Source organism: Xenopus tropicalis, chromosome 8, assembly GCF_000004195.4.
Source record: "Xenopus tropicalis strain Nigerian chromosome 8, UCB_Xtro_10.0, whole genome shotgun sequence".
In the NCBI taxonomy this organism is placed as follows: domain Eukaryota; kingdom Metazoa; phylum Chordata; class Amphibia; order Anura; family Pipidae; genus Xenopus; species Xenopus tropicalis.
The window spans coordinates 7,932,486-7,948,270 of NC_030684.2; the positions used below are offsets into that span (position 1 = coordinate 7,932,486).

Below are 15,785 nucleotides of genomic sequence, written 5' to 3' on the forward strand. Positions count from 1 at the left end.
TGCCCAGCAATCTGACCAACAACCCCAGCAATCTGACCAACAACTCCAGCAATCTGCCCAGCAACTCCAGCAATCTGCCCAACAACCCCAGCAATCTGCCCAGCAACTCCAGCAATCTGACCAACAACCCCAGCAATCTGACCAACAACCCCAGCAATCTGCCCAGCAACTCCAGCAATCTGACCAGCAACCCCGGCAATCTGCCCAGCAATCCCGGCAATCTGCCCAGCAACCCCGGCAATCTGCCCAGCAACGCCGGCAATCTGCCCAGCAACGCCGGCAATCTGCCCAACTACCCCGGCAATCTGCCCAACTACCCCGGCAATCTGCCCAACAACCGCTGCAATCTGTCCAACAACCGCTGCAATCTGCCCAACAACACCAGCAATCTGCCCAACAACACCAGCAATCTGCCCAACAACCCCAGCAATCTGCCCAACAACCCCAGCAATCTGCCCAACAACCCCAGCAATCTGCCCAACAACCCCAGCAATCTGCCCAACAACCCCAGCAATCTGCCCAACAACCCCAGCAATCTGCCCAACAACCCAAGCAATCTGCCCAACAACCCCGGCAATCTGCCCAACAACCCCAGCAATCTGCCCAACAACCCCAGCAATCTGCCCAGCAATCTGCCCAACAACCCCAGCAATCTGCCCAGCAATCTGCCCAACAACCCCAGCAATCTGCCCAGCAATCTGCCCAACAACCCCAGCAATCTGCCCAACAACCCAAGCAATCTGCCCAACAACCCCGGCAATCTGCCCAACAACCCAAGCAATCTGCCCAACAACCCCAGCAATCTTCTCAATAACACCGGTAATCTGCCCAACAACCCCAGCAATCTGCCCAGCAACCCCAGCAATTTGCCCCGGTGCTAATACCTACCTCCCCCCATAACTCTAGAGACAGGCTAGCAACGACTCCCACAGATATAATTCTTACTTGGCTTTCTTTTCCCTGTCTGTAAAACCATTTCTATAAACAATTCCCTCGCATCGTTGGTGCGCAGCTGAAGAAATCGCTCTGTTCCCGCGGCTCTAATAGACTTTCATTTTGCGTCAGTGACGGATAATCGAGAGGAACAGAAATGTGTCTGCACCCGGGCTTCCTCTCTCCGATCTCACCAACCTGATTTGTAGGTCTGTGGGATTTTTACATTCGATTGAGGCCGATAGTGAGAATTCAAACAACATTAAAGGGGACCTGTACCCCTCAATAGGGCAGGAGCGATAGAGCAGGGAAGCGTCAGAAGACTCTTTCTGCTTCAGTAAATTAAGCTTCTTCCATTCAGTCTGGGACGAACCCCAGTTACACCTTCATGATGTTGGTATGATAATTGTGAATTGCAAAAGTGCTCAGAAATGGCTCCCACAAACCCAGGCCATCACCCCAAGGCAGGGGCCTTGCACAGGGTAATAATAAAACATAATTGCTTGGTATCTGGGCAGCAAATATGTGCCCTAAGGACACCCAGTAAATGTCCAATAGAGACTGGTTATGGTGCTGTTGCAAGGGATTGTGTGTGACCTACCCCATAGGCTTTAATGCAATCTATACCTGTCTACAGATGCAGCTACTAAGTCACCATTTTAATGCAATCTATATCTGTCCAACTGGAAGTGTAATACAGATGCAGCTACTAAGTCACCACTACAACCCAAAGCACAAAAATCGGAGCATTGCACTGCATATCAACTGGGAGCCTCTGGCCCACAGAGCTTACACTCTTCTAGCAGAATTCGTGTTGTATATACTGCGAACAATTCTTTTGTATTTTTACTTGATGTGTTCCAGCCAATAAATGGTTCTCTGGATATTTGGGGATTGCGTCAGATGACACAGCATAAACTGCCCCCCCACAACCCCCCAATCTGCCTCAAGAGCTTTCTATTCTCGTAATAACACTTGAGATTTGATTTGGAGTTCGGCCTGTCTCTGTCTCTCTCTCCGAGGGGACAATCAGCGCTCCAGATGCCACTTCAGTGACGCTCACATTGGCCTCTCACGTAAGCACGGAACTCGCAGGCAGATACTGCAGCTTCCTATCTGCCCAAACACTAACAAATCTGCCCCAGGGGCCCCCACACCCCTCTTAGGAGCCCCCGCTGCCTGCCCAACCCCCTTCTGAGAGAGATGAGACAGCGGGGGAGCGCCACGGGGAACGGGTCTGGGTCGGCCCAGTCCGACCCTGCCCCCGGGGCAGTTTCCTCCTGTCTGTTAAGGTGGCCATACATGGCCCGGTTTAAAAGGGTTGTTCACCTTTAAATTAACTCTTAGTATGATGTAGAGCTGTAGAGAGTAATAGTCTGATACAATTTGCAATTGGACTTCCTTTTTTATTGTTTGTAGCTTTTTAGTAATTTCTTTTTCAGTTTGGCGTTATAGCAGCTATCTGGTTGCTAGGGTCCAAATGACCTTAGCAACCAGGGAGTGGTTTGGATGAGGCTGAAGAGAAAGATAAGGAATAAAAAGTAACAATAACAATAAAACTGCAGCCTCACAGGGCAATCGTTTTTGGCTGCCGGGGTCAGTGACCCCCATTTGAAATCTGGAAATGACAAAAGCTATTAAAAAATAATGAAGACCAATTGCAAAGTCAATTTGAATTAGCCATTCTATAACTTTAAGGTGAACCGCCCTTTCCTTCGCCTTTATCTCCACTCCCCCATAATATCTGCTAGACACGTTCCTATTGGTTACTGGAAAGTGGTATAAAGTGTCGACTAAGACTGGGCTGCTGTATGATTTGCCATGTACAGCAGCGCTATGAATCTATAGGTGCCGTACAGCACGACTGGCCAAAGGGTGCAGGCAGTTATACAGGGTGCCCCAGAGGGGTGGGAGCGTTACCTTCTCTCTTCATGCCCATCGCTAGACATTTCTGGTACCGGCAGTACTGGCACCGGTTCCGCTGTCGCTTGTCAATCATGCAGTCCTTGCTATCCCGGCAGGTGTAAGTCAGGTCCTTCCGCACCGTCCGCTTGAAAAACCCCTTGCAGCCCTCGCAGCTGTAAACCCCGTAATGTTTGCCTGCGGGACAGAGAATGAAAGGGTTAAATAAAGCTTCAGGGTTCTAATACAGGTATGGGATCCCTTATCAGGAAACCCGTTATCCAGAAAGTCCCATAGACTCCATTATAAGCAAATAATTCTAATTTTTAAAAATGATTCCCTTTTCTCTGTAATAATAAAACAGTACCTGTACTTGATCCCAACTAAGATATAATTACCCCTTATTGGGGGCAGAACAGCCCTATTGGGTTTATTTAATGGTTAAATGATTCCCTTTTCTCTGTAATAATAAAACAGTACCTGTACTTGATCCCAACTAAGATATAATTACCCCTTATTGGGGCAGAACAGCCCTATTGGGTTTATTTCATGGTTAAATGATTCCCTTTTCTCTGTAATAATAAACAGTACCTGTACTTGATCCCAACTAAGATATAATTACCCCTTATTGGGGCAGAACAGCCCTATTGGGTTTATTTCATGGTTAAATGATTCCCTTTTCTCTGTAATAATAAAACAGTACCTGTACTTGATCCCAACTAAGATATAATTACCCCTTATTGGGGCAGAACAGCCCTATTGGGTTTATTTCATGGTTAAATGATTCCCTTTTCTCTGTAATAATAAAACAGTACCTGTACTTGATCCCAACTAAGATATAATTACCCCTTATTGGGGGCAGAACAGCCTTATTGGGTTTATTTAATGGTTAAATGATTCCCTTTTCTCTGTAATAATAAAACAGTACCTGTACTTGATCCCAACTAAGATATAATTACCCCTTATTGGGGCAGAACAGTCCTATTGGGTTTATTTAATTGTTAAATGATTCCCTTTTCTCTGTAATAATAAAACAGTACCTGTACTTGATCCCAACTAAGATATAATTACCCCTTATTGGGGGCAGAACAGCCCTATTGGGTTTATTTAATGGTTAAATGATTCCCTTTTCTCTGTAATAATAAAACAGTACCTGTACTTGATCCCAACTAAGATATAATTACCCCTTATTGGGGCAGAACAGCCCTATTGGGTTTATTTAATGGTTAAATGATCCCCTTTTCTCTGTAATAATAAAACAGTACCTGTACTTGATCCCAACTAAGATATAATTACCCCTTATTGGGGCAGAACAGCCCTATTGGGTTTATTTAATGGTTAAATGATCCCCTTTTCTCTGTAATAATAAAACAGTACCTGTACTTGATCCCAACTAAGATATAATTACCCCTTATTGGGGCAGAACAGTCCTATTGGGTTTATTTAATGGTTAAATGATTCCCTTTTCTCTGTAATAATAAAACAGTACCTGTACTTGATCCCAACTAAGATATAATTACCCCTTATTGGGGCAGAACAGCCCTATTGGGTTTATTTAATGGTTAAATGATCCCCTTTTCTCTGTAATAATAAAACAGTACCTGTACTTGATCCCAACTAAGATATAATTACCCCATATTGGGGCAGAACAGCCCTATTGGGTTTAGTCTTAAATGATATTGAACAGACTTTATTGAATTACAGAAAGACCCCTTATCCGGAAAACCCCAGGTCCCGAGCATTCTGGATAACAGGTCCCATACCTGTACATGTCTGCAGGGTTCTATGGAGAAGATACATACAAGGTCGACCCCCCAAGGGACCCCTGCCATGTCCCCCCGGGCCCCCGCCACCCACCCCTACCCCAAGAGTGCATACTTTATTCTGCAGGGATCCCAGGGTTTTCCCCCTCTGCCCCATTGGCCCAGTCCGACCACGGATACAAACAGTTAAATTTCAATAAGTTTAAGAATGGCCATTTCTAAGCACTTTTCCAATTTTTTTTTTATCTTTTATCATTTCTGAATTATTTACCTTTTTCTTCTGCCTCTTTCCAGCTTTCAAATGGGGGGGGGGGGGTCACTGACCCTGACAACCAGAAACTATTGCGATTGTGACTTTTTAATCCTTATCTTTCTATTCAGACCCTCTACTATTACTATATCAACCACTCTCTCAAACCACTCCCTGGTTACTAAGGTTCATTGGACCCTAGCAACCATATATCTGCTGCAATTCCAAACTGAAAAAAACAAAAAGTAAAATTTTAAAAAACTACCAATGATAAAAAATGAAGACCAATTGCAAATTATCTCAGAATATTACTGCGTATTTCCGTGTCGCTGTCCCTTTAAACGGTCCCTCCTCGCGGCGAGTTCCTGCGTATAAATAGCTGTGTGTCATGGGCCCTACCTACAGCTGCTATTTTGGCAGCCGGCTCTGTTTGCTCTAGATACAGCGGCCAAGGCGGACGCCAATCACGCCAGGAATGTGACAGGTCGGCACACCTGGGCATTTGCCACTAATGACTGAGCGGCGGGGACGTGTGGGAAACAATCGCTTTATTATTATTGATCGCAAGGGGCCGACGTATCTTGATAGCGCGGTCACATGCTTATCCTAGCCGCGGGGTTGGGGCGCGGTGCAGTTTAAAGGGGAAGTAAACCCAAACCCTGCTTCATCTCAATAAACCAGTTTCATAAAAATATACTTTTTTAGCAGTATGTGCCATTGGGTAATCCTAAATAGAAAACTGCCATTTTAAGAATTAAGGGCCACCCCCTGGGATCATAGGAGTCACAGACAGGGTCGGACTAGGGGGTGAAGGGCCCACCGTGGCCCCGCACCACCCAAGGTGCCTCCTCCGGCCACGTCCCCCACCGCCGCGCACCCCTAACCCCACCCCGCAGGGGCCCCTGTCCGACACTGGAGGCCAGAGAAAGCAGCAATAGGGTCAGGTCTGGGCCACTGGGGCCCCCTGGGTATTTTCCCGGTGTCCCGGCGGCCCAGTCCGACCCTGGTCAGAGTGCACATAAACAAGCCAAGGCACACATACTAGGCCCCATCAGCCAATGAATGGGCAGAGTTCTGCCTTTTGCTCCCACACTACTTCCTGTTACAGTTAGAGCTGCATTATTTCTGGTCATGTGATCTCTGAGGGAACACACAGCCCATCACAAAATGGCGGCTCAAGGGAAAGGATGTAAAAGGGCAATATTTACTGATATATATATTCCAGTTTGGGGAGATTCTTTAATAGGTCAATAAACATAATATAAACTGTCTGTTTGTTACGTATTCATTCTGGGGGGATAGGAGAATATGCAGCATGTTTGGGTGCTTCAGCCCTGACATATTGCATTGTGGGAGAACATGACATTAATAAAGCCTTTTCCCACACATCTATTGCTGGACTACATTTCCCAGCATTCTCTGTACCCATTCTCCCACTTTTCCATTAGATCCTTGGCTGCGGAATTAAACAAAATTACCTTATGCTCTGGTTCCTAGGGTCCTGCTTACCCTACTCTGGTTGCTAGGGTCCCGCTTACCCTAGCAACCCCTTCCTAAATCAGCCCAGCAAGCTCAGACAACCCCCCGCCTCTGTTACATTTGGGAATTTATGCATAATGCAATTGCCATGTAGGATGAACTGGTATTTCCGGCAGCGTGGGCTCGCTCGGGGACAATCTGCCCGGGGCTAAATGGACATTTATTAGCCGCTCGTTCCAGATGCTGCGCTTTCTATTCCTTTCCCATTTCCTCATTCACATTCATTGAGGGTCATTTCTGACTGGCAATAAGCTTTAAATAACATAATAGATTCCCTTCTTTGCCTCTTGCAACCACACGCCAGACACGGTGGAGACAGACACGTGAAAAAGTGCAAGGCCCCCCCCCCCCTCGGCCGCAGCCCCCCGGGCACCACAAACTTCCTTTTATGATTTCATCAAACTCACGAGAGGGGCTTGTTCTGAACTCTGCCATTAATCAGATCTGCACGGCAGCAGCAACGCATAAGGGCCCATCGATCGGAGAGCGCAGCCCACTCCCTGCGCCCACGGCCTGACACCCAGCTACAGCTTTGCCATTTACTGCCCCTATCCATGGGCAATAAACAGTTAAACGGGGAAAGAAAACTCACTTCACTCACTAACTATGAAACTCAGATACTGAGATATGGCACCTCCCTCCCATATGTATAAATACAAATATACAGAGAAGGAATGTTCTGGGCACACAATAAGCTGTACCCCCATACTGTACTGTCTAAGGGAAACACTATGGCACCTCCCTCCCATATGTATAAATACAAATATACAGAGAAGGAATGTTCTGGGCACACAATAAGCTGTACCCCCATACTGTACTGTCTAAGGGAAACACTATGGCACCCCCTACCCATATGTATAAATACAAATATACAGAGAAGGAATGTTCTGGGCACACAATAAGCTGTACCCCCATACTGTACTGTCTAAGGGAAACACTATGGCACCTCCCTCCCATATGTATAAATACAAATATACAGAGAAGGAATGTTCTGGGCACACAATAAGCTGTACCCCCATACTGTACTGTCTAAGGGAAACACTATGGCACCTCCTACCCATATGTATAAATATAAATATACAGAGAAGGAATGTTCTGGGCACACAATAAGCTGTACCCTCATACTGTACTGTCTAAGGGAAACACTATGGCACCTCCCTCCCATATGTATAAATACAAATATACAGAGAAGGAATGTTCTGGGCACACAATAAGCTGTACCCCCATACTGTACTGTCTAAGGGAAACACTATGGCACCTCCTACCCATATGTATAAATACAAATATACAGAGAAGGAATGTTCTGGGCACACAATAAGCTGTACCCCCATACTGTACTGTCACACTCTTTTCCTGCCCATTCCCCCTGCAGAAAGCTCATTAGCAGACCCGGAATCACTACCTGAAGATCTGTCACCGCAGATGGCGCAGATGTGCTTGGTGAAAGAGGCCATAGGTCCTGAGGGATGGGCCGGTACTTTAAGGATGCCGTTGATTCCCGGAGGAGGCTTGATGTCTTCTGTGCTGCTGACCGAGTTCATGGGGGAATGGATCTGAAGAGCAGAGAGAAATGCACATATTTATATATATATATATACACATACATACAGAGATATAAAGCAATAAACCCCCCAGAGCCATAGAGGCAGAATGCGGTGCATTACTCTATGCCATAAGCAGCAGGGACTCCAAGATGGAACAAAGATCATTTTGCAGTCGCTATATATATATATATATATATATATAATGCCACTGTAATGGGAGCTAAGGAAAACTATATGGCAGCTCCCTCCCATACATGTAAATAATATAAAGGATTTTTGCCTGGTTATAAATCTGCAGATTTATTCATTCTGTAGAACATTCTTTCCACATTCCCGTTCATGCTTAAACCCCTGCGCCCCCCCCAGTAGTAGCCAGGATTGGGGCCCCATCAGTAGCCAGGTGGGCCCCATCAGCCCAGGCCCGATCCCCACCAGAGTTCCCTGGGCTGCAGATCTCCCTCCCCAAAGGCCCTATATGTGCCCCAAACAGCACGGTTCTGTCCCCTGGGGGGAACATATAGTGATTTATTGCTCCAATGAGGAGAACCCAAATGAGGCTCACAGTGATTGGCTGCTTGTGATCATCTCAATGTGGAATAGTGTTGCCATCTTTTGTCAATGCTCTGACTGGCCTGGGGGGGCAGGTGTGTGGCATTGGGGGCGGGGTTGTAATGTAAGTAAGGGGCGGGGTTGTAATGTAAGTAGGGGGCGGGGCATGATCTAATACAGGTGGGAGGATCAGTCATGTTCTATACATAGGGGCAGTGCCAAGCTCTGACAGGCAGAGGGCACTGTAGGGTTAAGTTGGCAATGTCTCCAGGCTGTCTGGCATAAGCACCGCCCCCAGGCATGGGAGCAAGCCCCGCCCACCTTGGCCACTTGTTAATATTAATCAATCAATATGAGTGAAGGGAATTGGCACAGAACCACTGGAGTTAATTGGAGGTGCAGTCAGGGGAAGAAGAGGCTAATCCCGACAGCATGAGTAACACTTTTATTTTCCATGATGAGTAAGAGCCTGCGGGGAGTTGCTCTGCCGCACACATAATCCTGCCTTTGTGCCGGACCCCCTGACAGGGACGTGTTCTGGGTGACAGGTCCGGCCCAGGGGATGACAGGAGGATAATAGGGGGGATAACATGCCTCAGGTGTTCCATAAGCCTCAGCCAAGGCGTCTGTGTATCTCCCTGTTAGGGAAGCCGGGGAGCGGCTCGGCCCTATGGCAGCACCCACGGAAGGAAAAGGAAAGCTGGGTGCTGGGTAAGGATCCCTGACACCTTTCCCCATTATTTCCTTGTATCCCTCTTATCAGGGTCTGGCCACAGACACAAAGATCTTATTTTAAAGGGAAACTAACCTCGCTAACTCATTTTGGGCACAGTAAGAACCCCCCCAATGCAGTCCCTATGGGTGGCACAGATCTCTCTCGGCAAGTCGCTGGCATTCTGCTCGGATACCCGGGCAGAACCAACCAGCCGAGCCTTAATCCCATCTACAGGACTGTGTGTGCCGTACGGGCAAAGGCAAATTGCCCCACTACACCCCTTACAGGGGCAAATGTGCCACTTTGATACATACCCAAATGCCACTAATAAAGCCCCCCTCGCCCCGGCCCATTGCCCTCTCCAAAATGGAGGCCGCAGGGGCCAAAGGGGACTTTAATCCTTTCGCTCTGCTTAATCGCTTAAGTCTGTGCATGAGAAAATGACAGCTCGGGGGGGGGGGGGGCACTGTCTGCCCCGACATCAATACGATTGTACCCTACGAAGGGCAAATCAATCCTGCTTACGTGCAGATTAAAGTCAACACATCCGCTATCTGACTGATCTGTGCCAATATATACTCTTTCCATAGGAAATGGGCATTAGTCTGTCAGTGTGGCATTACCTGGCATAGGAGAAGGGCCTAGGGCAGGGGTGGGCAAACTACGGCCCGCGGGCTACGTCTGCCCCGTTGGTCTTTTTATTCCGGCCCGCCGACTCAGCAAGTCTCATCACGCTTGACGAATCAATGTGGCCCCTGAGCCAAAAAGTTTGCCCACCCCGGCCGAGGGCATAACCTGTATTATAATAACAGCAATTACAGCCCGTAATCACTGCCCGTGCCAATCCCCTAATGGGCACGCTTGTCGGGGGGGGGGGCACTTCCCACCCCAGGACTTTACCCCAGAGCATCGCGTGTGACTCCCTATCAGATGAGACCCTAAAATAAAATACCCCCAGGGAGGGTGAATTACTGATGCCCTGTGATCTGCGTTTGCTGGCGAGAGCTTGGCGCCAGGGATAAGGTGGCAGAGCGGAGATGAGCACTGACAGGTGGCAGTCAGCTGGCACGCCATGTTGCTTATTTTAGTGTAATGTCTGTGCCGCGGGGAGGGGGTTGGAAGCCATGGGGGTCCGAGACAGTCTTTCATCAGCATTTATCTTCCTCCCCAACGTGCCAACGAGAGCGGCCTATTAGCTGCACCTCCCTCGGGCACGCCAATGGGTTTAACGGTTCTGTACCAGGCTGAAGATCCATTATCTACTGTGTTTTTGGGGGGGGACACAGGGAACAGTGGGTGGCATGAAAGCCATAGGCACTGTCGGCGCCAACGACTACTGTGGCCCATTAGGGCTGCGCCATATAGGGGCCTATTCATTGTACCACTGGTCCAAAATATCAGGTTGGAAGAAGCCACAATATTAGTATCTAAATATAACAGAACTGGGCCTCTCAACTAATGGGGTTATGTAATAAAGGGCACTAAGTTTGCCCACGAGCAGTAACCCATAGCAACCGATCAGCTGGTAGAATTTACTGGTCACCTGTTTAAAAATAAACATCTAATTGGTTGCTATGGGTTTCTTCTCCTAGGCAAACTTAGGGGTTATGTTATAAAAGGCACTAAGTTAGCCCAAGAGCAGTAACCCATAGCAACCAATAAGCTGGTAGAATTTACTGGTCACCTGTTTAAAAATAAACATCTAATTGGTTGCTATGGGTTTCTTCTCCTGGGCAAACTTAGGGGTTAGGTTATAAAAGGCACTAAGTTAGCCCAGGAGCAGTAACCCATAGCAACCAATTAGCTGGTAGAATTTACTGGTCACCTGTTTAAAAATAAACATCTAATTGGTTGCTATGGGTTTCTTCTCCTGGGCAAACTTAGGGGTTAGGTTATAAAAGGCACTAAGTTAGCCCAGAAGCAGTAACCCATAGCAACCAATTAGCTGGTAGAATTTACTGGTCACCTGTTTAAAAATAAACATCTAATTGGTTGCTATGGGGTTCTTCTCCTAGGCAAACTTAGGGGGTTATTTTATAAAAGGCGCTAAGTTAGCCCAGGAGCAGTTACCCATAGCAACCAATCAATTGGTAGAATTTACTGGTCTCCTGTTTAAAAATAAACTAATTGGTTGCTATGGGGTTCTTCTCTTAGGCAAACTTAGGGGTTATTTTATAAAAGGCACTAAGTTAGCCCAGGAGCAGTAACCCATAGCAACCAATAAGCTGGTAGAATATACTGGTCTCCTGTTTAAAAATAAACATCTAATTGGTTGCTATGGGGTTCTTCTCCTAGGCAAACTTAGGGGGTTATTTTATAAAAGGCACTAAGTTAGCCCAGGAGCAGTTACCCATAGCAACCAATCAATTGGTAGAATTTACTGGTCTCCTGTTTAAAAATAAACATCTAATTGGTTGCTATGGGTTACTGCTCCTGGGCAAACTTAGTGCCTTTTATTACATATGGGGGTAAGTTGGTAGCCCATGTTGGAGGCTTTCCCACAATGCTCAGAGACTCACCTGAGGGCTGCCTGTTCCAAAGCCGAGGCCGGGCGTGGATGGAATGGGCATGGAGGGCCCCAGGGGCGGGCTGATAACGGAGAAAGGCGGGCCCATTCCATTGAGAGGAGAGTGGAGCTGAGTGGGGGAACCCAGGGAGTTGTTGATCCCAGAGTTGCCGAGGGACGGATGGAGCAGAGGGGCAGTCATAGACCCGCGGAGGCCCGAGGAGTTTAAGGACGAGGCGTTTACCTGGGTGGAAAAATCTGTAAAACAAAAAAAGGCATTTATTAAACCTATGTGTACAACAAACCCACTCACAACACAAACATACCATAGCCAATAGTTCTATGGTATCTCTCTGTACAGGCTATGAGCAAACTTAGGGGGCTGTTCCTGCTGAATTGTGCTTAGTACAGGGGAATCCCTATGTGCCATAGTTTTATGGTATCTCTCTGTACAGGCTATGAGCAAACTTAGGGGGCTGTTCCTGCTGAATTGTGCTTAGTACAGGGGAATCCCTATGTGCCATAGTTTTATGGTATCTCTCTGTACAGGCTATGAGCAAACTTAGGGGGCTGTTCCTGCTGAATTGTGCTTAGTACAGGGGAATCCCAATGTGCCATAGTTTTATGGTATCTCTCTGTACAGGCTATGAGCAAACTTAGGGGGCTGTTCCTGCTGAATTGTGCTTAGTACAGGGGAATCCCTATGCTGCCATAGTTTTATGGTATCTCTCTGTACAGGCTATGAACAAACTTAGGGGGCAGTTCCTGCTGAATTGTGCTTAGTACAGGGGAATCCCTATGTGCCATAGTGTTATGGTATCTCTCTGTACAGGCTATGAGCAAACTTAGGGGGCTGTTCCTGCTGAATTGTGCTTAGTACAGGGGAATCCCTATGTGCCATAGTTTTATGGTATCTCTCTGTACAGGCTATGAGCAAACTTAGGGGGCTGTTCCTGCTGAATTGTGCTTAGTACAGGGGAATCCCTATGCTGCCATAGTTTTATGGTATCTCTCTGTACAGGCTATGAGCAAACTTAGGGGGCTGTTCCTGCTGAATTGTGCTTAGTACAGGGGAATCCCTATGCTGCCATAGTTTTATGGTATCTCTCTGTACAGGCTATGAACAAACTTAGGGGGCAGTTCCTGCTGAATTGTGCTTAGTACAGGGGAATCCCTATGTGCCATAGTGTTATGGTATCTCTCTGTACAGGCTATGAGCAAACTTAGGGGGCTGTTCCTGCTGAATTGTGCTTAGTACAGGGGAATCCCTATGCTGCCATAGTTTTATGGTATCTCTCTGTACAGGCTATGAGCAAACTTAGGGGGCTGTTCCTGCTGAATTGTGCTAAGTACAGGGGAATCCCTATGTGCCATAGTTTTATGGTATCTCTCTGTACAGGCTATGGGCAAACTTAGGGGGCTGTTCCTGCTGAATTGTGCTTAGTACAGGGGAATCCCTATGTGCCATAGTTTTATGGTATCTCTCTGTACAGGCTATGGGCAAACTTAGGGGGCTGTTCCTGCTGAATTGTGCTTAGTACAGGGGAATCCCTATGTGCCATAGTTTTATGGTATCTCTCTGTACAGGCTATGGGCAAACTTAGGGGGCTGTTCCTGCTGAATTGTGCTTAGTACAGGGGAATCCCTATGTGCCATAGTTTTATGGTATCTCTCTGTACAGGCTATGAGCAAACTTAGGGGGCTGTTCCTGCTGAATTGTGCTTAGTACAGGGGAATCCCTATGTGCCATAGTTTTATGGTATCTCTCTGTACAGGCTATGAGCAAACTTAGGGGGCTGTTCCTGCTGAATTGTGCTTAGTACAGGGGAATCCCTATGTGCCATAGTTTTATGGTATCTCTCTGTACAGGCTATGGGCAAACTTAAGGGGCTGTTCCTGCTGAATTGTGCTTCTTGTCGCACAAAATAGAAATATCAATAAGCAGAGCAGCCGGGGAAACATGTCAGCAGAATGAAGTTAATAAAAGAAAAAGAAAAAAAGGGAAAGAAAGCGGATATCCTCGTATTGTGAGCTATTCGCTCTGTACATAAACATCCCAGAGACAGCAGCAGAGCTCAGAACGCTTTCCTTCTCGCCCTGACATACTGACCCCTGTGTTATGGTTTATATTCCGGCAGCAGTAACAGCCTGGGGTAAATCAGCCCACAGCCACTCACCCACCCGCGCCCCATAGGCTGATTCTGAGCAGGAATCACAGGAAAAGGAGAAATAAAAGCTCAACTATTTGGTTTCTGACAGGAGCAAATCTCTCCATGATCCTCACCATATGTATAAATACAAATATGCAGAGAAGGAATGTTCTGGGCACACAATAAGCTGTACCCCCATACTGTACTGTCTAAGGGAAACACTATGGCACCTCCCTCCCATATGTATAAATACAAATATACAGAGAAGGAATGTTCTGGGCACACAATAAGCTGTACCCCCATACTGTACTGTCTAAGGGAAACACTATGGCACCCCCTACCCATATGTATAAATACAAATATACAGAGAAGGAATGTTCTGGGCACACAATAAGCTGTACCCCCATACTGTACTGTCTAAGGGAAACACTATGGCACCTCCCTCCCATATGTATAAATACAAATATACAGAGAAGGAATGTTCTGGGCACACAATAAGCTGTACCCCCATACTGTACTGTCTAAGGGAAACACTATGGCACCCCCTAACCATATGTATAAATACAAATATACAGAGAAGGAATGCTCTGGGCACACAATAAGCTGTACCCCCATACTGTACTGTCTAAGGGAAACACTATGGCACCCCCTACCCATATGTATAAATACTAATATGCAGAGAAGGAATGTTCTGGGCACACAATAAGCTGTACCCCCATACTGTACTGTCTAAGGGAAACACTATGGCACCTCCCTCCCATATGTATAAATACAAATATGCAGAGAAGGAATGTTCTGGGCACACAATAAGCTGTACCCCCATACTGTACTGTCTAAGGGAAACACTATGGCACCCCCTACCCATATGTATAAATACAAATATACAGAGAAGGAATGTTCTGGGCACACAATAAGCTGTACCCCCATACTGTACTGTCTAAGGGAAACACTATGGCACCTCCTACCCATATGTATAAATACAAATATACAGAGAAGGAATGTTCTGGGCACACAATAAGCTGTACCCCCATACTGTACTGTCTAAGGGAAACACTATGGCACCTCCTACCCATATGTATAAATACAAATATACAGAGAAGGAATGTTCTGGGCACACACTAAGCTGTACCCCCATACTGTACTGGCACATCCCACCCATATATAAACTGTTTCCTCATTAATAGAAGAAGTAATTCTGCCCTTGAAATAAATCTGACTTAATCTCGTCTAATTTTAACACTTTTACCCACAACTGACATCAGCGCCGGCTTCTAGTGAAACCTACAATACACAAACCTCCCATACTTTTTATCACTTACACTAAAAGTGATTTCTGAATGTCAAACCACAGACTGCATCACGCGCCAGAGTGAAACCGCCCCGCTATTCTGCCCCACGAACGTATCCCTTATCTCCGTCACGTGCTGATTGGCCGAGTGGCATATGACTAATTGCCCTGTTTGCTTACAATTCATTTCAGCGGCTCGTTTGCCCCGAATTCCCCCTGATATTTCTGCAGTTTTACACCAGAAAAGGGGGATTTTACTGAACCTTCTATTCCCCCTTCCCCCCCAGGGATCTGTCAGATTTCCACCTCCAGTCTTTGGGGTTCCCCCCATGGGGATTTTTCCTATAACAAGAAGGATCTAAAGTGAGATAGAGAGTTTGCTACTCTGAGACAATTTGCAATTGGTCTTCATTTTTTATTTTCTTTGTTATTTCACTTTTTGCTCACCAGTTTGGAATTTCTGCCCGTATCTGGTTGCTAGGGTTCAAATTACCTTAGCAACCAGGGAGTGGTTTGAATAAGAGACAGGTAAAGGAATAGGGGAGGGGCTGAATAGAAAAATAAGGAATAAAAAGTAACAATAACAATAAAACTGGAGCCTCAGGGTAGCAATAGTTTTTAGCTGTCGGGGTCAGTTATTCTGTTG

The 15,785-nt window shown here is 46.6% G+C and overlaps 1 protein-coding gene across 3 annotated transcripts in view; it reads right to left on the reverse strand.

Annotated features, from left to right (window-relative positions):
• rxra (retinoid X receptor alpha) overlaps positions 1 to 15,785 on the reverse strand; it is a 170,146-nt gene that overhangs the window by 36,234 nt on the left and 118,127 nt on the right. For all 3 annotated transcript variants that reach the window (XM_004916646.4, XM_012969224.3, XM_012969225.3), the window contains 3 exons: positions 11,715 to 11,959; positions 7,790 to 7,940; positions 2,854 to 3,033 (listed from right to left, as the gene is read on the reverse strand). In XM_004916646.4, the coding sequence (XP_004916703.1) occupies positions 2,854 to 3,033; positions 7,790 to 7,940; positions 11,715 to 11,959 (576 nt within the window). The remainder of the gene's footprint in view (positions 1 to 2,853; positions 3,034 to 7,789; positions 7,941 to 11,714; positions 11,960 to 15,785) is intronic.